Source organism: Musca domestica, unplaced genomic scaffold (genome assembly GCF_030504385.1).
Source record: "Musca domestica strain aabys unplaced genomic scaffold, Musca_domestica.polishedcontigs.V.1.1 261, whole genome shotgun sequence".
In the NCBI taxonomy this organism is placed as follows: domain Eukaryota; kingdom Metazoa; phylum Arthropoda; class Insecta; order Diptera; family Muscidae; genus Musca; species Musca domestica.
The window spans coordinates 175,314-201,440 of NW_026712284.1; the positions used below are offsets into that span (position 1 = coordinate 175,314).

Below are 26,127 nucleotides of genomic sequence, written 5' to 3' on the forward strand. Positions count from 1 at the left end.
TCCCCTCAATGTTAGGGGTACATTTCTGAAACCCATATTTTTGGATATTTTTTTAAATTAATTTAAAAAATCAAAAAAAAAAACAATTAAACCAGTAAAGAAAGTCTTAAAGTCGGTCGGGGCCGACTTTATGATACCCTACACCACTTTGCTAATTTAGTAGAGCTGCGCATTACAATTAGAAGTTTTCATGGGAGAATTCAATCATACACGCTATGATTATAATTATCATATAAAGTTCAAATGGCTAAATATGCCGAAGCATTTGTATCTTTTAAATTCGGACTTGTATTACCCATTTAGTGCACAATTAATTTGAAATCGGATAAAGATATATATGGGAGCTATATCCAAATCGGAACAGATCTCGATAAAATTTGGCAAATATATTTCTGAGCTGTATTTGATATATTTCCTTGAATATCGTTGTTACGGGCTGTGGGTAACAAATATGACAAATCGGATGAACAGTATATATGGGAGCAATAGCTATATCTGAACCGATCTTCACCAAATTTGACATACTAGCTTCTAGAGTCAGTTCGGTCGCATGTACCAAATTCCATCCCATTTGGACAAATATTAGACATTTGGGGCACAATAAAATAAATCGGACGAAGTTATATATGGGAGCTATATCCAAATCTGAACCGATCTCGATAAAATTTAGCAAATGTATTTCTGAGCTGTATTTGATATATTTCCCCAAATATTGTTGTTGCAGAGTGCATATTACGGCTGCGGTGGACAAAAATAACAAATCGGATGAACAATATATATGGGAGCTATAGCTATATCTGAACGATTTCGATCAAATTTGGCATACTTATTTTGAGGCCTAATTTGATTGTATATGCAAAATTCCATACTATTCGGACTGATATTACACGTTTGGTGCACAATAAAAGGCAAATCGGACGAAGATATATATGGGAGCTACATCTAAATTTTGACCGATTATCTCCAATTTCAATAGGGTTAGTCCTTGGGCCAAACAAATGATTTGTGCAAAATTTCATCTGAATAGGGCAATAAATGCGGGCTAAAAATCGACTCAGAATGTGATTCTATGCAGATCATCAAAAGGAACTATGGGTCTATCTCGTTTCCTTTTGCCTGTTACAAACAAATGCACCAAGACATAATACCCTGACCACCTTGTGGTGTAGGGTATAAAAAGGTGTAAGGTCGGCCGGGCCGAACTTTGCATGCCCTCCACAATTTGGAACGAATTTGGCAATTTTCAAAAAAACAAAATCCGTTAAAAATTCTGTTAAAATCTTAAAAATACCTAATGTAGCCCTTATATTAAGGTCTATAGGACGAGGACAACTTTTGTCATAAGCCATTTCAATATTCAAATGCGAATATTGAAAAAAAATCGGTGAATAATGTAGCTAAAAACATCAAAATACCGAATATCAGGAGGTGCCGTTATATGGGGGCTTTACAAAGGCGTGGACCTACATGACCCATTTTCTGTCTTAAGCCGAAGTGTCTATTACGAACTTCAAATACCAAATTTGAAACAATTCCGGTAAATAATGTCGCTAAAATTATCAAAATACTGAATATCGGGAGGTACTGTTATATGGGGGCTATACGAAGACGTGAATCTACATGGCCCATTTTCAATACCAAAAGTCCTGCAGACATAATACACATTTGAGTAAAATGTTATCAACCTACTTCATTTTGTTCGGAAACTAGAGTGATTTCCACAGACGGACAGGCGGACGAACATTGCTAAATCGACATAGAATTTTATGCTGATCAAGAATATGTATACTTTGTGGGGTCTAAAATGTATATTTCGAGGTGTTACAAACGGAATGACAAACTTAATATACCCTCCATATTATGGTGGAGGGTATACAAATAAAAATTAAAACTCGAAACGAAATGTAATGTGGACTAGATTGACACTATATGCCTAAAATGCACGGATTCCGAGGAATCTAAATTCGTAAATTTCCAAAAGTATTGAAAAGGAGGGAACTTATTGCTGCCTCCATTTATGTTTGTTTTGCGATGTAAGCTTTCAAAACGCCGATACACGTGTCTGCCTTCATAATCTACTGGATTTTGTAATTTTTAATGTAATTTTGTAATTTTTATGAAATTGAAATTTGTCACACCGTTTTATTATTATTAATTTTTAATAATTATTTGTGGAAATTATTATTAAAACATTAACAAAATCAACGAGTTGAATTCGCCCAGATAATCCTATTTTTAAATTTCATTTAAAAAAATCCAACTGGGATATATCTAGAAGTTTTCGAGCATCACTGAACTGCTGGAAATATTCCAACTGCATTTATTTCGTTGGAAGGACATAATTGGTTCATGGCTTGGCTAACAAATTACTGTACAACAAAAGTCAGTGGCGAGGATACAAAACGTGAAAACATGGAAATACTAATTTCTTATTCTCCTGGCAGATGGCTCTCAGTAAGGCAACTTTAAGGACATATTTATGTGGCAGCAAAAGGAAATCTTTGTGGGCAACGGATATACAGTATCTCGAGGGTGTTAGACATATTTTTCTACGAAATTCTTTCAGTATTCGTAATATCATCTATCTCCACTGTCAGAACATTGTCTATGAAAGTCCATGTTTTTCTATAGACTCACGTCATAAAGCGGTAACTTCCGATATTCATTTTTTAATGATTTCATCCAAAATTATCATCGGAATTGTTTCAAATTTGATATCAAGCCTTATGGCAAGAAGTTGTCCTTATAGGACCCATTCATAGGCAACCATATACAATAAGTTTTATTTTACAGATAAAAATAAGCCACTCTATTGAAAATCAAAAAGGAATTATTAAAAACCAACAGAATGGGACATTTAAAGACGAAACTACGAGTTTTATAACCCCCTCCCAAAATTCTATAAACAAACCAAAACACAATTTCATTTCATATTTTCTTTAAACATTTTGTGTCGTTTTTTTACATTTATTCTTGTGCAGTCCGAACTTAACATTTAAAATAGGAATTAAAAAAACACACACATTCACGAAACGTAGAAACTATAATTACAAATTAGGAAGTCTTCAAAAATTAAAATGAAAAAGAAAACTAAATTATTCACTAGGAAAATCACAAAGGGTATTGGAACATATAGAGTACCAGGTGGTGAAAACTAGAAACTCTAGGAGAGGAAAAAAACAGCCTTTAAGTATTCTTAAAATGTTATATGAGACAGAGACACCCTTCGAGTTTAGAACTCATCGTGTCTAATTGATTCAGGATATAATTTATCTATTAGATTATTTAATAATTTTGCAATATCCAAACGATATTCATCTTCCGATTGGGAATAACGATTTCTTAGCGTCAGTAGGACGTGACGAAATTGTGGACTCTGTGACCATAGGGGTGAACAAAATGTTTTCGTATTATCGAGAGCATTTATGAAATATTCCAAAATGTCGGGTGCCTCCAGGAATTCATAGAGATTTGTTGTCACAAGAGCATCCATTGTTTCACAATATGAATTGGCTTCAAGCCATTCGGGAAAACTTAATTCAGCGTATTGGGCCGCAGCCAAGGGATCATCATCTGCTGAGGATTTTGAGAGAACCAATTCTTTTTCCACAATTATATCACTGATAATTGTCACAGCTTTGGCTTTTATTTTCAATTCAGCTTCTTTGCCCAAAACGGAAACCAAGGCCTGGGTTCCAGACGTCGACAGAATACGTTGTTGGGCATGAGGAATCTTTCTCAGCAAACTGCTGAATGCATATAAGGCTGTAGACAACTCCTCGGTACGTGTAGAACTCATTAGGATCTGGGTGAGATGTGAGCCTATATTCCTCTCGTAGACCTTTATTTGTACTTTGGGATTATTTTGACACATTGCACCCAGGACACGCATTACTTCCACCTTCAAACCCACATGTGTTTGATTTACCAATGTGGGCAATATGACGTGATCTAACCCGCCCTGTTCCACAAACAGCTGGGCATTATCATATTGAGACATAAGATAATTGAAACTTTCCAATATTTGCGTTTGAATCTTAACACGTGCCTCCACATCTTTGTTATCCTTGGTCACATTATGGAATTCTTCAATCAGTTGTATGATAATTTCACCATCCGATTTAAAGGCCTTACGCATACCCTCAAAAGTCTTTTTTAGCTCCTCATAGGATCGAAATTCTCGTTTAATATTTTCCAATTTCTCTTCGGGTGTATAATCGATGCCAATACGTTTGAGGGCCTCATCTAAATGTTTGACTTTTTTAGCTTTCCCTCCGGCCGCTTCTTTGCCATTCGACTCATCATTATCGTCATCGTCGTCTTCCTCTTTTACCGTTTCATATTCATCCGGCAACACAGATAATGCACCATCTTTGTGCATGACTTTCAGTGGATCACTACTACTCTCATCTGCCTCATCCAAAAGTTTGGCTTCCTTTTTCCCCGTCTGTAAGTTAATTCGAACATGCAGACCTTGTGGTATTCCTTGGCCTTGAACGTGTAACACAAAATAAATATAAACAATTAAAAAACAACAACAAATATGCCGTGCTTTATAGCCTGCCTACCTTCTGGGATTTCTTGCCATTCATGTGTGGCTATAAATGTTTGATTTTTCTTTACTTCGCTAGTGTCTTTTGCCCAAGCGGAATAGGTAAATAGTCCCAAGACTATTAGAATTGTGTATAACTTCATATTTATTTTATAATTTTGCGAATTTCGTAGTCTGCCAGCGATTTTAAAACTCTTAACTTTTTTCTGCAAGTCAACCAATTATAAAGACGTTCCAAAGATTACGAATGAAGAGGAAACCGAAAAATGGCAGATAAAAGTGTAGGTAAAATAAATTGGCAGTGTTTACGTGTACTTTTGCCAGCTGATGTGCTCAATTTCTCTTCTCTCTTCATCAAATGAGTGCACGTGGTTAAGGTGTCTTTAGACTATGTGCTTTAAAATGAATAAAATTCATAAAACGATGCTCGCTTCCAGATCTTAAAAAAAAAACAAATATTTTTACTACGATAACTGAATTTTCCTTTATAATATGGAGAAAAATAGTTCAAAATTAGTACTAAATTGCAGACTATAAAATAGACAATGGGTATCTCAAGGATTTTAGGCAGTATCATGGTTAAGAATATAAAGTTACAATAAGTGATTGATTGTTGGTAGAAAATAATGGAAATTTATTGATTAAAAGTAATACAAATGTCAGCTGAAAAGATTAATATGAATTGTTCTGTTCCTGAACAGCAAGAGAAAAATAGTTCAAAATTAGTACTAAATTGCAGACTATAAAATAGACAATGGGTATCTCAAGGATTTTAGGCAGTATCATGGTTAAGAATATAAAGTTACAATAAGTGATTGATTGTTGGTAGAAAATAATGGAAATTTATTGATTAAAAGTAATACAAATGTCAGCTGAAAAGATTAATATGAATTGTTCTGTTCCTGAACAGCAAGAATGTGTAAAATGTTACTACGATAACATACATATGTATTTTTCCTTTATGATGAAAAATAAATATTTACTTTGTTCCAATTTTCTCCGATATCATAAAGGAAAAATCGGAACCAATTGCAAAACTAGAAGATTCTTGCTGTGTCTGAAACAAAGCAAATATAAATAGAAACAAAGACATAAAAACTAATTTTCACTCAATGTCTAGTACATATTCTAGATATTTAAGCACAATACATTTTATCACATCTCACGCGTGTAAATTGGGCGAAAAGGGTTACGGAAAGTACATGTCCTTTCGTTTCGATAATCTTAAATTTTTCTGTAATCTATCACCGTCTATTTACGGCTTAACATGTACAAATAATTTATTCCCTGTAAACACAAATATAGAGAACAAATTCCACAGCTACAGCTTAATTCAACGGCGTTAGCCTCCTAGCCGCCTTCATTCTCTGAGATTGATAAACTCTGGATTCTTATAGAACGTTGGAAAAATAAATAACTGCGCGTAACAAGAATCGACCGAAAGAACATTTTGTATTTCACAATATTTTCCAATTTTCCTGGTGAAAAGAAATTTTTCGTTTTTAAAATTCGCAATCAATCGATACAATGTCATCATTGACCAGAGTATCACGCCTTTTGCAAGCTCCTTTGAGACGTGTTCAAAGTATTCCCGTCGCATTATATCACGAGAATGTAAGTATTCTTTGTTGATAGATTCCCAAAAGTAAAAATATTCCCTTTTATATTCGATAGTGTGATTGGCTTGTTGTTGTTGTAGTTTATTGTTGCTCTAAAGTGCCGCTGTGAAATTTCAAGGTCTTTTTTAGTCAACATGCCTGTTATATACTCTATACAGAGGAATAGTGATTGGGATAAAAAAACGTTGTGAAGGCCTATTTGCCGGCTGTTGTTTTGGTTATTGGCAATTTATCAAAATTAGAAGGTGGGAGTTCCAATGGGGAGACAAGGAATAGGTGCAGTTAATTTCGGTGCGGAACCGACCAAAGGAGGTGGGTTTGTAGGCATTTCTACACAAATCGAGAATGACTCCGCAAAAAAAATTGTTGAAAAAAGGTTCCACTAAAACTTATTTATATACATACGACATAAGACCAAAGGTTTCGACTTCCGTACAATAGTGTAATATGTTTTGATTAATCACATTAAGTAGGTTTTGTAAAAATAGGAACCACAACAATGGTAATTTACAGACCGAAGATTTTTAAATTGTTACCCTTTACAAACATTCTATAAATATAAGGGCCTTTATAGATACATATGTTTGTTGTATTGACAAAACGACATGGTTTCGATAGGTATATAGCTCCAAAAGGAATTGTAAATATCTTAAAATTGTAGAATTTATATAGTTTCGCTGCGGATAGAACTCCTTTTTGGCCCTTTAAAGTGCACTTTAAGTACATTTCAACAAATTTAATACGCAATATAACTCAAATGTTGCACTCATACGAGATAATATTTTGATTGACGGGTAAAATTTTAATACTAAAAAAATCAAAATTCAAATATACGTAACAACATATGTTCTTCCAAGTCTTACATTAAATGTATAAATAAAGAATATTTCGTATAATTAATTAAACAACTAAAGGGTTTATAGACTTCCCTACATCTGTTGATATTATTCGACCAATTGTTCTCCCTTTTTCCATTTTCTACATGCTATTTTATTTTGTAAACAAATGTATTATCACAACGTGTCTTCTACTGATAAAGTTCATGTACTTTGTTTTGTTGGTTTTTTAAACACATAAATTATTAAAATATATTTTTAATTCTTTTTTTTACTGTCTATCTCTTCTAGGTGGTTGAACACTACGAAAATCCACGTAATGTTGGTTCTTTAGATAAAAAAGACTCGACAGTTGGCACAGGTCTTGTGGGTGCTCCAGCCTGTGGCGATGTGATGAAATTGCAAATTAAAGTCGATGAAAATGGCAAAATCATCGATGCTAAATTTAAAACCTTTGGCTGCGGCTCAGCCATTGCCAGCAGTTCTTTGGCCACCGAATGGGTTAAGGGCAAGACCATCGATGAAGCTGGCAAATTGAAAAATACCGACATTGCTAAGGAGCTGCGCTTGCCTCCCGTCAAATTGCATTGCTCAATGTTGGCTGAGGATGCCATTAAGGCGGCTTTGGCCGATTACAAAGTCAAGCAACAAAAGAAGAAGGACGACAAGTAAATTGTGAAATAAAAATCTAGAAAATTCAACCTCAAAAAGGAGAACGAAATTTTTATTTGATCTTTCTTCAGAGCAAAACAAAAAAAAAAACGAAAATTATCTAGTTATTTAGTACTCATAGTGTATGCGTAGTTACAAAACTTGTTGACAAAATATTTTTGTAGAAAAACAAAAAAATGAAATGTGTATAAAAGAAGGGCTTTCGTGGAAAGTTTTCTTTAATGCTAACTATTTAAGATGAATATACATTAAGGATTTTTTTGATGATGATGAAGAAGATGAAAAGCTTAAGTCTGATTTAAGGATGTACAGAAAACAGAACGTTGTCATATTTGATATGCCACTTATATATGAAAATCGTTTTGCATAGAAATATACGCAAATACTTCAACTTTTCTTCATAATAAGCCTGACAAAATAAAACAAAACATCAATACAAAAATAAATTATATGCTTTAATTGTTAAAAAAAAATCATATATTTTTTATTGTTATTTTTCATGCCAAATTTTTGTCATAAATATTTAGGATAAACGGACACTGACATTGCCACCACATTCGCCCTTGGATTTGACTTCATAGGCTGTAAGAAAGAAATGTATAATTAATTTTCTGTCTTTTGCTGTATTATTTGTTATTGACTTACGATCATCACTGTGTTGACAATTGTAGTTGCCCATAACACATTCATTTCCAAAGGTCAGGAGGCGTTCCTTATTACCATTTTTGGCCTTGGCACAAATTGGTTCGTATTTCTCACCACAGTTTGCAGAGCAGGCAGGAGCTTGCTTATTTTTGGCGGGTACAGCAACTGCCATGGCCACCAAGCAAATTACTGGAAGTAAAAATATTTTCAGTTGTGGTCATATAAAACTATAATAAAGTGAAGGAATTTCAAAGGATCTCAAATAGAAATAATACGTTTAAGATAGAAGAGATGGAAGGGCCTCCACAGAGAAAGATTTACAGATTGAAAGCCTTTTAAGTGTATTCCATACCCTAATTTTTTGCAGTAATCCTGCAAAAGAAACTCCGCTCTAGAGAAAATTTATCGCTGGAACGTTCAAAAAAATATATTCAAAATTCCTTTGTAAAGAAAAATTGTCGTAAAATGCCTTTCAAGAAGAGGAGGCTTTGAAACAATTGAATCCAGAGAAAGACTTGTAGAAGGGTTTCTTTTAACAGAAAACCTGGTGGGAGGGAAGATGCCTTTCAAATACCGACTACACGGCTTGTAAGGCGTATACGGAAAGAAGATAACTCAAGATACCTTTTCTATAGATTTTCTATTCAATAGTCTTTAAATATCTTAATTCTTTCGAGGGATCCAAAAATTCTTCTATCGACTCAAAATCTATCAAAAATTTGTAGAATTTCTTTGTTAGGGTGAAGATATTGCAAAATCCATTCTTTGTAGAGAAGGCCTCTTAAAGGATACAATGTTATCCGGGAAAAACTTGTGTATTTGTTTCTGTTAAAAAGAAAACCTGTTGGTTAGAAGGCATTGAAAGTACTTCGATCATTAACGAATACCAAAGAGGTTCCTAACTAAGAAAATATTTGCAAAGGTATTCTACCTATAGCAGGGCCATGTAAGATTTTTCAGTTATGAGAGAAATATTGCGACGTCTTCAACTTTTAAAAATTCCCTGGTAAAAAGTTTGCTTCTGGAAAGTTATAAACTTTTTAAATGAATCTTTTAGAGATAGAAGACTCTACCGGAGTCATCTAAAGACCGCGGAGTCTTCTGTATGAAGAATACGTGTATTCAATATGTACATCCTCCCACTTCAAGGACGGTAATTCTCGAGAAATGCCAGATTCAAGACTCTTAAAGAGGTCTTCTAGGGATATCCTTTCAAAATGTTTTCTGGAAAAGAATGCCTTTTAGGGTGTCAATAGAACAAAGCCTCTTAAATCCTTCAAATATACTTTTGATTTCAATGGGACTTGATTTCTAGAGATATGTGACCCTTGAAGAGGTCTTCCGTAGATTAAAGAACTCTTCCATGGATTAAAGAAATCTTCCATGGATTAAAGAACTCTCAACAGGCCTTTTTTCTATAAGTCTCTCACAAAAATCGTTTGTTAATAGAAGAGTGCGCCAAGACTACGGATAGTGAAGGGATGGTACTTTTCGCCCTTTGATAATGAAGTCGAAATATTTTTGGTGAAGCTAAAGCTGAATTAATGATTACATGCCCACCTTTTTGGACTTCAACTACACCTATGTAATAATACTTGGGAGGTCTTGCTATCTACATAGATGGTTCCCAGATGGATGAAGGCACTGATGCTGCATATGTATGTTTGCTAAAAACCTCTCCTGGTTATGTAAACCATTATACAAAAACATCTCTTCAAACCTCAACATATTTTTTCCGTAAGATTTCTGATTATCCTTTCTAGAATATAGTCAATGGTTGTCGATTCTTATGTAGCTGGGCATTCAAACTAAGAACACATTTATAATCTAGGATTTTATGACCATAGGAGAATTCTCAATAGATGTCCTCCTAAAAAATATTTCTTTTGAGGTCTGTTGTAGACAGAAAGGCATTTTGTTTATGGAAGACTGATTCTTTAGCGTTATCTTTAGATTCAAGATCTATCAAGAAATTTTCTACAGATAAAAATTATAAAACAGGAGTCAAACTCTTCTATTCTAGTTATATACCTTTCCTCCTCCTATGTCTTATTATTCTTTCTAAGTGGACACAACTTCAAGCGAAGAAGCTGTCAACATCTGTGTAGCTGCACAGCCAAACCAAGAAGACATCTAAAGGAACCTAATCGAGAAATTTATGGCAATAGAAGAATTCCAAACAGGAGAGGATAAAAGATTTATCTTGAAGTCTTTTGTAGGGAGAAGGGCCCTGGGTGTTGATGGAAGACTGATTCTTCACAGTTCTTCTCTTGTAGATGGAAAACCATTAAGGCGTTATCATTAGATGCAAGGCCAATTAAGAAGTTTTTTAGATATCGAATTGAGTTTGCATTTCCATTTTTTTGTATAGAAATTTGGATCAGGTTTTTTTGTTTGTTGGCCAGTGTACGTTAATTTAAATCGAAATAGTAGAATACTCTGGATTTTAATGCGCGAATAATTAAAACTTAAATTTCCACTGAATTAATCATCAGCAGAGTGAAAACTTGGCATATTCACAAACGGATGGATGATAAGCATTTTGCACACAGTCAATTAAAAATTTGTTTTGTACATTAATTTAGTTGATGTTATCATATCTTTTTTTTTCAATTGAAACAATTAAGCATTTAAGTACAGACATAATTATCAGGTGTGTGGGTACGTGATGGTCTTGACCAGACATTTTGAATCACTAATGTAATTATGGTAATTTTTATTGAAATTCTAAAAACCAGAACAAAACCATCCATTTTGATGTCTTATCTACGCACTAGACATATGGCATAGGATTATTTATTTGTATACTATAGTATATAATTTATAATTACCCAAGAAAAATCCCAAAGCAAAACGCATCTTTGTTTGTTTGTTTGAATATCGGTCACTTTTTTTCAGAAAATAAATAAATAAATCACAGCTATGGCTAACAAGTTCAAAGCGAGGTTACACTTCAATCTCAACTAAACCTGAAAGCTTTGCTGTTGTTGATTTTATACACGCAAATTAATGATCAGCAGCCGGCCAAAGCCTGGCCGAGAAACCAATCGTCCGAACACAGCAATAAACAATGGAAGCTTTAAATCCAAACAATAGCAAGTAAATAAATAAAAAACAAACAAATTATGGACATTACGTGTTCGAGAGAGTGGCATGAAATGGTGTGTGATGTTTACGTATTGAAACATATTTGTATGCTGTGTATGTCTATTTGTTTGTATTCCAATCTTCTCAAACTTTTTTATCAAGTTGTTGTTTCCAAGAAATATATATCTTAACCCCTTATGGGGGGTTTTAAATATTAACATTTTTTCGACAGTCTTTAATAAATCCGCGATTTTTTCTGCCAAAATAATTCCAAAGCAAATTCTGAGATTACAAAAAATATGCTCTAAAAAATTGTTTTAAGGAAAAATATATATTCGTTTGAATGTAAATCATGATATAAATATTACAAAGTGCCAGATATGGTCTATATCGACTAATTCCTTTACTTTTGAGATATGTGGAAATACACATGAGGTAACAGATATAGCAGACCGAAGTATTCCATTTTCATACTTAATCTAATACAGATAAAAATATTGGTAGTGCAAAATTTGAAGGAAATCGAACATTTATATCCAATTTTATGCGAAATCATAAATTCCAATAAATTACATAATCATATCAGATTTCTTGTTAAGAGAATCGCCAACTTTTTTCGCAAGATTCGCTGATTTATTAAAGACTGTAGATATAGCAAGTTGTATAGAATCGCCAACTTATTTCGCAAGTTATGACAGATAGAAGCTTTGCAAATTATGACTCTTTGTGGGTTAGGTACCTGAAAGGGTTCGAAGATATATATCATCTTCACAACAGATTCTCCGTTAGCGAAAATACTTGTATGTGTGACATTTTAAGAGAATTTAATGCTTATTTCGCTTTCTTTGAGCGTTTTGTTTTGGAAAATCTTGAATCCTATGTGGGGGAGGTACCAGAAGAAATGGTCCTATCTCTATCGTCTTTTTAACAGATCTAGTGTTGAAGAAAATATTGAGATGTACCAAGTCTGAATGGAATCGGATGTTAATTTCCCATTTTATAATCTTCATTGATACTCAAAATTTTGACACTTTGTAGGGGAGGTACCAGAAGCAGTGCACCCATATATCCCAACTTCACACCAGACCTTGGTATAATAAAAATATTGTGATGTGTATAATTTGAAGAGAACCGGATGCTTATTTTGGATTTTATGATTGTTTTTGTTATTCAAAATGTTGACCCTTTGTGGCGGAGGTACCAAAAGAAATGGTCCGATCTCTTCCATCTTTATAACAGATCTTTAGCTTATGAAAATATTAAATGTGCCAAGTCTGAATGGAATCAGATGTGATTTTCGCGTTTTATGAGCTTCATGAATATTCACAATTTTGACCCTTTGTGGAGGTACCAGAAGGAGTGGACCAATATATTCCATCTTCACACCAGACCTTGGGTGAACAAGAATATTGCGATGTGTGTCATTTGAAGGCAATCGGACACCTATATCGCATTTTATAAGAGTTATAATTAAAATCCTCAAAATGTTAACCATTTATGGGGGAGGTACTGGATGGAATGGACAGATGTGGTCCATTTTCGCACATGACGTAGCACTAATGCAAATGTTAGGATTTGCAAAGTTGGAGCAAAATCGGATTATCTTTTCTCTTTCTGTGCAGTAAATTATTTTCTTTGAAAATTTGAACCCTTTGTGGAGTGGACTGATATTACCCATCTCCGAACTCGATCTAAGTTTGATAATAATATTACGATGTACCTTGTTTGGATCAAATCGAATATCCTCTTCGAGAGTTATCGTGCGCACCAGCCAGCCAGACAGACCGACGATGAGGCACGCTTTGGCCGTATCAAATGATATATACCCTCTCTAGCCTTATGGCTGAGGGTATAAAAAATATATAAATATTGACTAAATTTTTGATTACAATTATTTCACATATATAAGTCATTAACAAATGGTCTTGGTAGAATTAATTCAAACAACTTTATATTGTTCGTATTTGTATTGCTCTAAATTTTCCTATAATTTTCCATTTGAATTTTCATAAATATACATTTTGAGAATGAGATGTCATATAATTTAGAAAAAATTGTAAACATATGATTTCACGAGTTCACCTTCTTATTTCTACCATGGAAATGATGGTATTTAAAATAACCTTAGATAATCCACAATTACGGCAACAATTTATTTTTGTTTTAACTTCCTATACGATTTTTTCTTGTTGCTTTCAATTTTGATTCTGATTTTATCTCTGTCGCCAATGTTGGGGCAATTTCTTCCAAGCACTCTTGCTGGATCTCCTCATGCAATTGCTTTCGTGAATATTTTAAAGCAATTTCCAATTGAAAGTTCCTGTATACACTGTACACCAGGGCCAAACAAAATGTCTGGAAACCTAAAAGTATTAGAAAAAATAATTTATTATTTAAATAAAAATTGTTTGATTCGATTTGATTCTTACCAAACACAATGAAAAGTATAGTGAAAAATAAAAACGCATTGGCCACACCCACAAACGAGGATTTTAAAAATATATCATCTAAAACCACGATGCTGCTATACACCAAGACAACAAATGAACCCAAGAGCCAAGGGGCCATGTATGGGGGTCGTTTCTATATTTTAGTAAAACGTTAATATACATTTACAAAATCTTCACAATTTTAACCTTCACAGTGCCCCATATCAGCAAAGCCGATAGCAACATCATTATTCCACACATAATCACATAGATCATACAATATAATTTTCGATGTTCCCGCTGTTCATAACTCTTGTATATGTCACTATAGTCATCATAGTCATACTCATGAAATCGATCATATTCCAAATTTTCCAAAATTACAGCAGCAAACATACAGTAAATGAAAATATTCAAACATCCTATGATAATGGTTGATTGTATACGATTAAACCATGACAACATTTCGAATATGAACTGCTGCAGTTCGGGATCAATGGTTACTTTATTATCGCAAGCTCTGAGAATAAACTAAATTGAATTAAGCTCATGCCGATGTCTGTCTTGAGGTAAATGCATTATTAATTGTATTATCACAAAATATAAATGAAAATCTCTGAATTTCATTTGTGTTGGGTAATCTCGGTAATCTCCCCCTCTTAATACAACATTGTTATTTGGCGGACCATTTCCCGTAATTTTAATATTAATCAGCGTAATGTAGTTTGTGTGAAAAAACTCTGCTTCCTAAAGAAAATATTTTAAATTTCATTTAAGCTTGGTTGCTGGTAGAATAACCCAAATCAGTTTTTTGGCAAGAGTTCCTTCGGCTCGTAATAATAGGTCTACAGTCAGGAACCGTTTCCGCTAAACTTCCTTAGGTCGTGTCAACGCACATCTGTTTTTGACAATAGGTCACACTTGAACTTTTTTGAAGGAAATTCGTTCAGTGGTCTTGTCAGACCTATTATGCAATCCCTTACAATGTAAGTCATATAAATGATCTGAATCCACAATTTCCTTGTAATGTCAAAACATATACGCAGTCTTTGTATATACCATGGTAGAAAAATACAGGTAGATGCATCAACGCTTGGAAACATTGATATGTCAAAAATTTTTAAATGTGTTTTCAAATATAAGTAGATTTTTAAATGTTTTCTTATACGACGTCATTCGGAGGTCATTATAATTCGCGTTTTTCATCAATTTTTACAAATTTAAATAATTTTTCATTCAACATTTTCAATTCAAAAATTGTTTTGACAGTTCATTGTCCCAGCAGCTGTGTCGATGCGTCTATCTATATTCTTCTACCATGGTATATACAAAATAAACATAAATATTTTCATATTCTGCTGAAGTTCATGTTTAAATTTAATTTTATAAAAATAAATGCCAACATTTCACTTATGTTTTTTCTTTTTTCTATTTATAAAAATTTTGAAGCAATCGAAACAAATAGTTGCATGCTTTAAAAATCTATTTAAAATAATAATAAACTTTAATACAGAGTTGTATTTTTCTTATTTAATACGAAGTTTAAATTTCTCACTTCTTTCTAACTTCCTTTGATGAATTTTTTTTCTTAATTTTTATGCAACCGCCACTTTTCTGGATTTATTACATTGAAAAAGCCTCTATTAGTGTGTTTAATTTGTTTTGGTAATTAAAAAAAATAATTATTTTCATACATAACAGCACTTCAATTATAAATCTTTAAATCTAAATAACCCTTAATCAACATGTAATACGAGAACAGCTGTTGACTGTCAAACGAAAATCACAAAGCCAACACATAACCTACCAACGCTTTAGCAAGGCAAATAAATGACGTTTTCAATTGACTGCGACACACAAAAGAAAGCACGAATAAAGGATAGTTTCCCCAGATTCTTTGAAAGAAAACTATTAAAACAAACCATTAAAATACAATAGCCCCCTATTAATTTTGTTTAACAAATATGACATCGCGTAACGCAGTGGTAGCGGTTCCTCAAAGAGACCCAAAGAAAAGGTCGTCTACATCTATGAGTTATTCTTTCGTGGTGAAGATCCTAGTCAAGAACGTCGTCCTGAACATTCAGAATTTTGGAATGAATTCTTTTTGTTGCAACCCAATGTTGAGGTGTTGGAGGGTGAAATTACCAAGTTGACGGGTGAACAATTCGCTGTGGTAAAGCCAAATTTGAATATGATTTTCCAGAAATGTATAGAAATGTTGGATACCGGTGAGTAGAGAGGAGCAAGTTGTAGTTAAAGCAACAAAAACTTCACAGTATGTTGTGGGAAAACTAAGAGCAACAGGGTGTGGCTAGATTTGTTAATATTTTTTTTCATTTGTTTAGATCATCCCAAACGTTTGTGCAATAGCATGCAGACTTTGTGTTCCCTGTTCTATGGCATATTTAAAAAATCAACAGCAGATACCTCATATGATATATTGAATGATATATTTGGTTATGAGCATATGGATAAATGGATGAAACAGCTAATGGTACATTGTAATCGGATATTGTTGGGTGAGTAGCGGCATAAATTCCTAGAATGCCTGAACAAGCCAGATCTAGTCTTGTGGCCTCTTTTTATTTAGTTCATATGAATTTAATTTGATCTATATTCACAGGTGATGTCCCAGAAAATGCCCGTTTCATGTGCCTAAAATTGCTATTAGTTTTGGTCACGGGTACGGATAATGTCAGTCAAAATGTCCTGCTGGAATACTTAATGATGAACACCTTGTTCGATGCCTTTGTAAAACTGTTGAGTGATCCAACGCTGAGAGCCCAACATGGTCATGATATTGTTATACTTCTTACAATATTGGTTAATTATCGTAAACATGAAGCTACCAATCCTTATATAGTGCAATTATCTATTTTGGCCGATGAACTAGCCCTGAATGGATATGGACAAATGATATCACAGTCGTTAATTGATTTTGTCGTCAATATATGCAAAGCCTTAATAATGCACAATCATCATCGTGGTTCTCATCGCTGTCGAATATTGTGGGTAATATGTTTGTGTCGGATGAGGGCTGTGAACGTGTACAACAGATCAAGGCCAATAATGGTCTATTGCTGGCCCTCTATGAGGCGGTGCATTTAAATAGGAACTTTATCACAACTTTGGCCCACACACAAACCGAATCAAGTGCCCCACCCTCGCCCAGTAATACGTTAAGTTTAACACAACCAGTGCCGGATTTGGCAAATGCACCATCATCGATATGACCCAGTATCCAACGAATTTGTTGGTGGCTGTTTTTCAATATTGGTAAGAGGTTTGGTTCTTTAATCCTTGAAAAATAAATAATTCGTTGTTTTTTCCATTTACCTTGCAGTTCCATTGTAATGCAGGATAACAAAAACGAATCCAGTGTTGCCAATTTGAAATTGTGTTTCCTAATACTAACCTGCATTTCCGAAGATCAATATGCCAATTCCATGATGCATGATAGCAACTTAACCTTTAAAGTTATGCTGCATCGTGCCCAAATGCGTCATCGCAATTAAATGTTGATCGTGTGGGCAAATCCCAACCCTTGGCTGCTACTCTATTGGATCTCTTGGTTGAATTTATCGTATCACATTTAATGAAGAAATTCCCCATGGAACTATATCTGTTGTGTATTGGTGTTATACATCGCATACTGTGTTATCAGAAACGTTGTCGAGTGCGTCTGAATTATCCCTGGAAAGAGTTGTGTCCGCCCTGATTGGTTTGCTACGGTTTTGGTGAATCAGGAACAGACATTGGTCAAGAAATGTAATATATTTCATTTGTCGTTGCAGGTATGTAAGGATCCATTTTTGAAGTGAATGGAAAAATTAATTTATTTGAATATTTTAGGTTGTTAATATTTCAATTTGTTTATAACATATGGTGATACGTTTTTGGCTACCACCAATAGCTATGATGAGCTGTATTATGAATTGAATAGAGAAGAGAAAGTTTTCACGGAACTGCATGCAATGGGTAGGTTATTGTTTTTGTCCTTGCAGTCTTATGGTCGCCTTTAGAGTCGAATTTGCAAGGTTCACCTGTCTCGATGACTTGACGATATTTAACAAGCGCCCTTAAAGTAAAGTTTTAAATATTTGAAAAGCCCTAAGTGTCTATAACTTGGTATTTTGAATATGTTTCAGTTACCTCCTTTAAGGCTTTAAGAAGATTTTTTTTTTGAAGAAGAACAATTCTCCAATATCCTAGAACGTGTATATTTAGAAATTTTTCCCAGTGCCCACAACGCATATATTTGTAAAAAAATTATTAACCTCTTTCAAGGGCCTACAAGAAAGCTATTTTCAAGAAACTTTTAAACCCCTTTCGTAGGTTTATAACGAGGATAATATAATTTAATTTCTATGTTCCTTTCCAAATTGAATATTCAAGCTGCAAATTGGACATTTCAAGAAACTTGAAACAAATAATTTATCTAAATCGATGACGGACTTCTTAGATCCAGTTCTTATAAATCCCCTTTCTTCCTTTTTAAATATCTTGCACTTCCTTCAATTATTTTAAACCCTTTTTTTCAATTTCAGTCCTCCGCTACACCACCATGCCTGATTGTGAATATAAGGATGATGTTATAAAGCTATTAAATGCCTTGGTTAACATTTTGGCTATTGTTAAACATTTCCAAAATAAAAATCAAAGAATGGCTGGCCGAACAGGGCCTCTCAACACCGACGGAAGAACAAATTTTGGATGTGGTGAGAAAAAATTACGATCTTACGCTAAAACTACAAGATTCTCTCGATCATTATGATCGTTATGCGGAGGCACCACATCATACGTCATTTTTCAAAAATATGGTACGTGACGTTGTGGCCGATACGCGCAAACAAATCTATGGTTATGTTAAGGAAGCTGTATCAACAATACCTGAACCCGATGCCATGTTAACATCAACATCCTCCAATTCGTAAACTGCTAATGTATTTAAGTTTTCTTCGCCACGCTCCCATCTGTTATTTCGTATATATGTATATCTTATCATATACATAGAGTTATCATTAAAAGAAATGACTGTTTTTTTATCATTAATAATAATTCTTTTTATTACTACTATTATTATTGCATATAAAGTTTATAATAATCTATGTATTATTTCTCTTAGCTATTTAAATTATACTAACCATGTACAATAACGTGTGTACGACTGTTGTCACATAATCGAAAAAAATAAGAACACAACATTTTGTTTGATCGATCTATGAAACGAATCTAATGCATATATACATACAAACAATTTTTTAAATAATTTAGATAAAATTTGCAAATATATTAAAAAAAAGAAACAATAATATATATTGAGAATATATACAAAAATCTATTATTAATGAATTAAATAATATATTTATTAAAGAGTAAAACTTAATGTGTAATTTTATAATTTAAAAGGAAAAAACCTTCAAATTATGTTGGGAGTTATATCAAGTTTTTGAAAATGCCAATATCTCCCCTTGACTGTTTACATTTTATAAATTTAAAGCATATCCTTAGGCGTTTTAATTATACGCAGACATACATTTTTGTCCCCTTGACTTTGCATTGTAAAGTTATCCCTAAAATCATGCTTTAATTTTCGTACAATTTTAAACTCACTGTAATGCAGCAACAGGTGGCAACATTCGCTGTTATTTTGTGCCTCTTCAAGATATGTAAAAAGTCTGTATTTTTCCATTTGTGGTAGCAGGCGCCCAGAACTGTTTAGCAGCTATATTTTAACCACAAGTCAAAGTTCAATTGGCTATAACTCCGCAATGACTTGAGTTATTTTAATGAAACTTGCGCAGCTGGTTAGAGGAAATATTGTAGTTTTTACTATATAGTCAATATTATAAAATATTTTAAATAAGGGGACATTTTAGCGATTTCACAAATAACGTTAATTTCTCATTTTATACCCTCCACCATAGTATGGAGGTATAGTAATTTGTCATCCCGTTTGTAACACCTCGAAATATATATTTATATATCCTTGATCAGCATAAAATTCTATGTCGATTTAGCGATGTCCGTTCGTCTGTGGAAATCACTCTAGCTTCCGAACGAAATTAAGTAGATTGATAAAATTTTCTCTCAAACGTATATTATGTCTGCAGGACTTTTGCTATCGAAATGGACCATGTAGGTCCACGTCTTCTCATAGTCCCCATATAACGTTATCTCCCCATATTCGGTATTTTGATGATGTTAAGCGACATTATTCACCCGAAATGTTTCAAATTTGGTATTTGAAGTTCGTTATGGATACTACAGACTAAGACAGAAAATTGTCTGTAAAGGTCCACGTCTTCATATAGCCCCCATTTTATGGTACCTCCGATATTCGATATTTGATATTTTGATGATTTTAGCGACATTATTCACCGGAATTGTTTCAAATTTGGCATATGAAGTTCGTAACGGATACTACAGCCTATGACAGAAAATTGACAGTACAGGTCCACGTTTTGGTATAGCCCCTTATAATGGTACCTCCCGATATTTGGTGTTTTGTTTTGATGATTTTAGCGACATTATTCCCGGAATTGTTTCAAATTTGGTATTTGAAGTTCGTAATGGATACTACAGAATATGACAGAAAATTGTCTGTGCATGTCCACGTCTTTGTATTCCAAATTTGGTACGGCCGAACCTAGAGCTTTTTTACTTGTTATAATGTTTAGAAGATTTTGGTGGAATTGGAAATTTGTAAAACATAGTCAGGCAGGGAACACCACCCTTGTATTGAATTTTTTCTGTTTTGTTTTTGGACTTTATATATTGTCTCCTTAAAGTCCAGGTGTGGTGGGAATGGGTTATGTATTTCTGGCCATATAGAGGATATAAAAAAATACTTAATGCCGAAAGTAATAATTTGACGTCATTTGAGAATTTTTTCAAAGAAAGTAAAATAGTGACCTCTTTTAAAAAGTTACGAAATGATAACTTTGGACTGTTTTTATATCCTCTGTTACAGAAATAATGTAATTTGATACGGCCAATTTACTTCAAAATTCGGATCCATATATTTTTGTCAAACTTAGTTCAATTTTGAAGTTGGATAATGTCGACTCCAGGGGATGGAGATGGAGATTAATCATAAAATGTTAAAAATTAACGAAATTTAATAACAAATAGAACAATAGGCCCCCTTTCTTATTCAGGTATCTTCCCCAACTGCCTAATCTAAGAGTAAAGGCCCAGGAATAAAACCTTAACTTAAATCTAAATTTTGAAGAATTATTTTTTGTACTTGTTGTATTTACTTTCTATTGCTTATCTCCTCTCCTCTCTTGTATACCTTAAGAACTTGCCTTGAAAAATAAATTGAAATATCTCGTTTTTTATTTTTTTTTAATTTTTTATTGAAGCTTTTTATTATTTTGTTTTGTGTTTTGTTTATTTATTTGTTTGTAATGATTTATTCTTCTCTGTGTGGATTGGAGTATGTTTTGTCGTATGTATTGTAAATATGTATGTTTTTTGTTTTCATATATATAAGAATAAATGTGAATAGTAGTAGTTTGATGTAGTATAGCTATAATATAATAATTATATTAATATTATAATGTATTAAACAAATTATATAGTTTTTTCAAGTGTTATTTAACGACGAGGTTGTTTTTTTTTTGTTTTAACATTTAAAATATAACATTCATTTGCATTAGCTTTGAAGTTTTTTTTTTTTCAATTCTTCGAACCAATTAATAGAAAAAATTAAATATTTAGAAGTTTTTTTAAACATATTTAAAGCATACAGAAAAAAAAAATAAGATTTGTTTTTGCTTGAAACAGAAATAAACATTTAAAATGCTTAAAATTAATAAACAATTAAATGAAAGGTAACTAAATTATTAATAAATATTTTTTTATGTTCATACGTTTTGTTTTCTGTTTTTGTGAAAGAAATGAAGAAGATGAAAGAAATGCAGTAACTATGTTTATAATATATAAAACAAAATATTATAATAATAAGTTCAATAGAATAAAAAAATAATAGCTATAAATATTTACAAAATACATGCTTGTGATAGGATTTTGTTTTTTTATTGTAATATTATTCTTAAATTTAAAAATTATTTACTGCATCGTCGTTTCCTTTCAAAAATCATGCACCCTTTTTTGAAAGTCGTTCGTTTTAATTGAAATTAATTATATTATAATGGGAGGGGGGGGGGTTTCATCACTGAATTCCCATTTATTTTCCTCTCCTTCTTTTTTATTTGCTCAAGGCACAAACTATACCCATGACTTTATCATAGCGTTATTGCGTCTAGTTTTCTGTTTGAATGTTGTTCGTTTTTCTTTTCTTTTTAAAAACTATAAAACAATTTTTTGTAATGAATATTTACATGCAAATAATACATTGTTATCTCTTTTGTTTTTAATAATAACTTATATATAATAGCTAAAGTATAACTAATTTTTATTTATTTTAGAAATGATCTACTTTAACGGAGACTGTGTGGGCTTGCCGCATTACTGGGCAAATCATATTATTATCATGTGTGTGTATGTTCTTTTCACTATCTGTGGCTTTCAGTGCCCAAACCCAAGGATGTTGTTCGTCCGGCACAGTGTGGTATATTGAGGGTTACTGGTACTAAAAATTCAAGACCTTGCGGGCCACACATTACAAGGGGAGAGAGCATTGTCATTTTCACCTGCAATTGGGGGAGGAAAGAAAATACAAAAAAAGAGAGGATTAGTAAATTTCAAATGTAAAATATTACATGCAGAAGATGTGTATTCTTTATGTTGTAAATAAATATGTGTGTATGTATGTGTGTTTTGTAAATAGTTGAAATTATTAAAATATTAGTAGTACTAATAATGAAAACAAAGTTAGAAAGTTGTAAATGCAATTATGTAGCATGCAATAAAATAAATGAAGGGTGATTTGATGATAGAACTTACGCCTGAAAGTATGCTTTGGAAAATGCATTAGTTAGAACAAAATACATATTAACATAGAGGAAAAAGAAACAAGCATATTTTAATAAAACAAAAAATATATTATTTTTAAGAGTTATGAGATGTCATTGACATTCATCACACCAGGCGGCGAACATGGATTTACCATATATAAAATTCTCAAAAAAATCCTAATTTCATTTAATTGTATGAGTACTATATGGGTTCTCAATCTTTACAAATATTAATAAAGAAGTCCAATGGGGCACGATTTATAAAACATGGTCTTTGGAATAAACCCTGTTGGAAATATGCATTTGATATTTCATGACATGGGAACGGTTGTATACTTTGAAAAGAGCATGAGAGCGTTTACTTGTGAGAAGAGAAAAATATCTTTTGTGAAGTAGACCTTTTTATGGTTATTTATGAAAATATTTAAGTTAGTTGAAGGTAAGAATATACACAAGATTTTAACCGATGTAACCGTTATATTAGGGCCTATACGGCGACGCGGGTCTATATTCAAATGCTAATCTTGAAAAAAAAATCGGTAAATAATGTAGATAAAACCTATTAATATCGAATGTGGGCTATTCGAAGACGTGGACAATTTTCCTCGCTCAGACAATTTTTCTGTCATAGGCTGTAACATCCATTACGACCTTCAAATACCAAATTTGAAACAATTCCGGTGAATAATGCCGCGCTGAAATCATCAAAATACCTAATATGGGAGATGCCGTTATATTTGGAGCTATATGAAGGCGTGACCTGCACAGACAATTTTCTGTCATAGGCTGTAGTATTCATTACAAACTTCAAATACCAAATTTGAAACATTTCCGGTGAATAATGTCGCTTAATCACCAAAATACCGAAAATAGGGAGGTAACTTTGTATGGGGTTATAACACAAACGTGGATATACATGACCCATTTTCAATACCAAGAGTCGTGCAGCAGGCATAATATACATTTGAGTAAAATTTTATGAATCTACTTTATTTCGTTCGGAGCTAAAGTGATTTCCACAGACAGAGTGATTTCCTCCATACTATGGTGAAGGTATAGAAGTTCTTTTTTAAAGTGTAACAGAACTCATTGCTGTCAGGACTTTTATACCTCAGCTTTATGGCTAAAAATGTGGCTAATCTATGTCTTGCTTCGCTTGGCCGAAAGTGGTAACTGCTGAATTTGGTTTTCCCGATGAGAGAAAACATTCGTTGTCCAGCAGTTAGTGTTTACTTGCTGAAAATGTGCACCTTCGGTTGGCCACCAGAACTCAAGCGTCGGCCATGGTGATGGTGGGGGCCGCCATAACAGCCGATCGTCTCTCTCCGAAAGCAAGGTTGGCATTTAAAAATACTAAAGTGTCGATCACCTCAAACAAGCGCTTCGCCGGGAATGGACCAAAATACCACAGAGCAACATTCGGGCAGCGTGTGACGGTTTCATTGGCCGTTTGAAGACAATAATTCGTGCCAATTCGAACAAATTTAAACTTATTTGATGCTATTTTCGACATTTTTTCTTTCATTCAATAAAATTAAAAAAAATGTAAAAATTATGGCGTTGACTTTGTTGCATTTTTTTTTATCTCACCCTGCATATACATAAAAAATACATTTATTAGAATATAAATAAAAAAGAAAACGATATTCATTGGAAAATGTGGAATCAAAATACGAAAATTTCAAAATTTGTTGATTATATGGCTTGAATGCTTCAAAAATATTGAATATACGGACTGTGAACCCATAATATCAATTTCAGATTGGGAGTGTACTATTCACTCCTAGAACAAATGGAAAATTGAGTCAACATTTGTATGAAATTTGCTTACAATACTGGTCAAATTAGATTTTGAAATCTTAAAAACTAATACACACAACAATTTATTACAAAATATTAAAACAAATCATAAGTTCATGCAATACAAAAATAAATATGGTTAGTAAAACTTTAGACATGCCAAAATTTAAATACAAAGAATTTGTTATTAAGAATAAAATACAAAATTTTTATTAAGACCAAAGAAAAAATTATGGAAATAAAGTAAAAACATCAAGTGGTATGCAAAATAAATAATAAACAAAAAAATAATAATTTCAATTATTAAAAAAAAAAACAAAAAAAATTTCAATAATGCGAAAAAATATATACACAAAAGATTTCGGTTTAGTTTTAAAAAAAATCTAATAACACATCGATTAAAAAAAAAACAATTTTTTTTAATAATAAAAAAATATGTGTGTAGAGAGAAACGCAAAACACAGAAAAAAGGAGGGAGAAAGACAGTTGTTTAGAGAGGTGAAGTAGAGAAAGTAGAACAAACCATTTTCCATATCCAATGGTGGACCACCAACAGCCTGACCCATACGAGGATCACTGACAGTAAAATAGATTTCCTGACGCACACCGGGTGCAATGGCACCGGGTGGTATTTCCAGTGAAACATTCCATACATTATCGGCCAGAGTGCCACCATTTGAATCGAATATACCACGACATGTGGTTGGCTCTCGCGGTTTGAGTGGGAATGATCCTTTGCACAGGTATAGAAGCAGCCGCTGGGCTGAAGTTGGTACCGGTCCCGCTATGGGCAATGACATATTACTTGTGTACGGAGTACTTGTGGCATTTGGTGGGCCCACGGGCAGACTAGCCTGCGATGTGTAATGCGTTTCAATGGATGTACGACTATCACTGATTTTCTTAAGCGGGTGTGGACCGGTTCTTTTTAGAATATTTGAAATGTGAAAAGGTGCCCGACTGGAACGGGTAGGGTGTTAGTGGCAATGTGGGTTTGGTGGTTCCAACGGTTCAATGGGTGGTCCTTCACCACCAAGGGTGAGGACACCGCTTGTGGCGTTTCAAACACATCATCAGAGATATCCTGGGTCTCATTATTAACCTCAATGGTAGTCTGCTCCAACATACCCTGATTGTGTTTATTTTCAATGACTGTGGGCATTTCAGATCTATCGAAATCCCTGGCTGTAGCTTCTGCTTCCTCGAAATCATCTCCTCGTTTTTGGCCAAGGGGCTGCAGCGCCGCCTCAATTACGGTATCACAGGATTTTTTGTAACTCTGTGGAGACTAGACGTCCCGTTTCATGATTTATCTTGCCTGAGTATTTATTTCGTTTTACCCTCCTTCTTTTCATCCGTTTCATTTTCTCTTGATTGCAAATGCTTTCTTCTTTTGTCTCATAATGAGGGTTCTGGCCTACCCATATCTCTCTTGGAGACATATGACGCGTTCGGCCACCTACTATCTAAGGTCTACCGCCTTGTCTGATAGATTTGTTCCTCAATGGGCTCGTGTCTTGAGGGCACTTTCTATTGACCTCTCTTCGCGATTGATAGATG

The 26,127-nt window shown here is 33.4% G+C and overlaps 4 protein-coding genes and 1 pseudogene across 4 annotated transcripts; 2 read left to right on the forward strand and 3 right to left on the reverse strand.

The window, feature by feature from the left end:
- Positions 1-2,921: 2,921 nt before the first annotated feature.
- On the reverse strand, positions 2,922-4,799 carry LOC131803063 (nucleotide exchange factor Sil1-like). Its single transcript, XM_059123987.1, has 2 exons — positions 4,569-4,799; positions 2,922-4,491 (listed from the first exon to the last, which is right to left on the reverse strand). The coding sequence occupies exons 1-2, from the start codon at positions 4,693-4,695 to the stop codon at positions 3,233-3,235; spliced, it is 1,386 nt and encodes a 461-aa protein (XP_058979970.1). The 5' UTR covers positions 4,696-4,799; the 3' UTR covers positions 2,922-3,232.
- Positions 4,800-5,992: 1,193 nt separating this feature from the next.
- Positions 5,993-8,107, forward strand: LOC131803060 (iron-sulfur cluster assembly scaffold protein IscU-like). Its single transcript, XM_059123984.1, has 2 exons — positions 5,993-6,166; positions 7,299-8,107. Exons 1-2 carry the CDS (start codon positions 6,080-6,082, stop codon positions 7,677-7,679), a joined length of 468 nt encoding a protein of 155 aa, XP_058979967.1. The 5' UTR covers positions 5,993-6,079; the 3' UTR covers positions 7,680-8,107.
- Positions 8,108-8,113: 6 nt separating this feature from the next.
- LOC131803061 (vasotab-like) lies at positions 8,114-11,382 on the reverse strand. The gene is made up of 3 exons (XM_059123985.1): positions 11,156-11,382; positions 8,325-8,513; positions 8,114-8,261 (listed from the first exon to the last, which is right to left on the reverse strand). Exons 1-3 carry the CDS (start codon positions 11,181-11,183, stop codon positions 8,203-8,205), a joined length of 276 nt encoding a protein of 91 aa, XP_058979968.1. The 5' UTR covers positions 11,184-11,382; the 3' UTR covers positions 8,114-8,202.
- Positions 11,383-13,380: 1,998 nt separating this feature from the next.
- LOC131803059 (uncharacterized) lies at positions 13,381-14,431 on the reverse strand. The gene is made up of 3 exons (XM_059123983.1): positions 14,048-14,431; positions 13,841-13,994; positions 13,381-13,774 (listed from the first exon to the last, which is right to left on the reverse strand). Exons 1-3 carry the CDS (start codon positions 14,303-14,305, stop codon positions 13,575-13,577), a joined length of 612 nt encoding a protein of 203 aa, XP_058979966.1. The 5' UTR covers positions 14,306-14,431; the 3' UTR covers positions 13,381-13,574.
- A 1,387-nt stretch (positions 14,432-15,818) lies between these two features.
- Positions 15,819-19,044, forward strand: LOC131803058 (armadillo-like helical domain-containing protein 3; annotated as a pseudogene).
- The last annotated feature ends 7,083 nt before the right edge of the window (positions 19,045-26,127 follow it).

Bases quoted from the DNA above. Each gene is read 5' to 3' on its own strand.
- LOC131803061 (XM_059123985.1), bottom strand. From the start codon at position 11,183: ATGCGTTTTGCTTTGGGATTTTTCTTGG. The intron at 8,514-11,155 runs GTAATTATAAAT...TTTTACTTCCAG, and splicing joins TGCTTTGGGATTTTTCTTGG to TAATTTGCTTGGTGGCCATG. The intron at 8,262-8,324 runs GTAAGTCAATAA...TCTTTCTTACAG, and splicing joins TTGTCAACACAGTGATGATC to CCTATGAAGTCAAATCCAAG.
- LOC131803063 (XM_059123987.1), bottom strand. From the start codon at position 4,695: ATGAAGTTATACACAATTCTAATAGTCTTGGGACTATTTACCTATTCC. The intron at 4,492-4,568 runs GTAGGCAGGCTA...TACACGTTCAAG, and splicing joins ATGGCAAGAAATCCCAGAAG to GCCAAGGAATACCACAAGGT.
- LOC131803059 (XM_059123983.1), bottom strand. From the start codon at position 14,305: ATGTTGTCATGGTTTAATCGTATACAATCAACCATTATCATAGGATGT. The intron at 13,995-14,047 runs GTTAAAATTGTG...ACTAAAATATAG, and splicing joins TGATATGGGGCACTGTGAAG to AAACGACCCCCATACATGGC. The intron at 13,775-13,840 runs GTAAGAATCAAA...TAATACTTTTAG, and splicing joins TATACTTTTCATTGTGTTTG to GTTTCCAGACATTTTGTTTG.
- LOC131803060 (XM_059123984.1), top strand. From the start codon at position 6,080: ATGTCATCATTGACCAGAGTATCACGCCTTTTGCAAGCTCCTTTGAGA. The intron at 6,167-7,298 runs GTAAGTATTCTT...TATCTCTTCTAG, and splicing joins TCGCATTATATCACGAGAAT to GTGGTTGAACACTACGAAAA.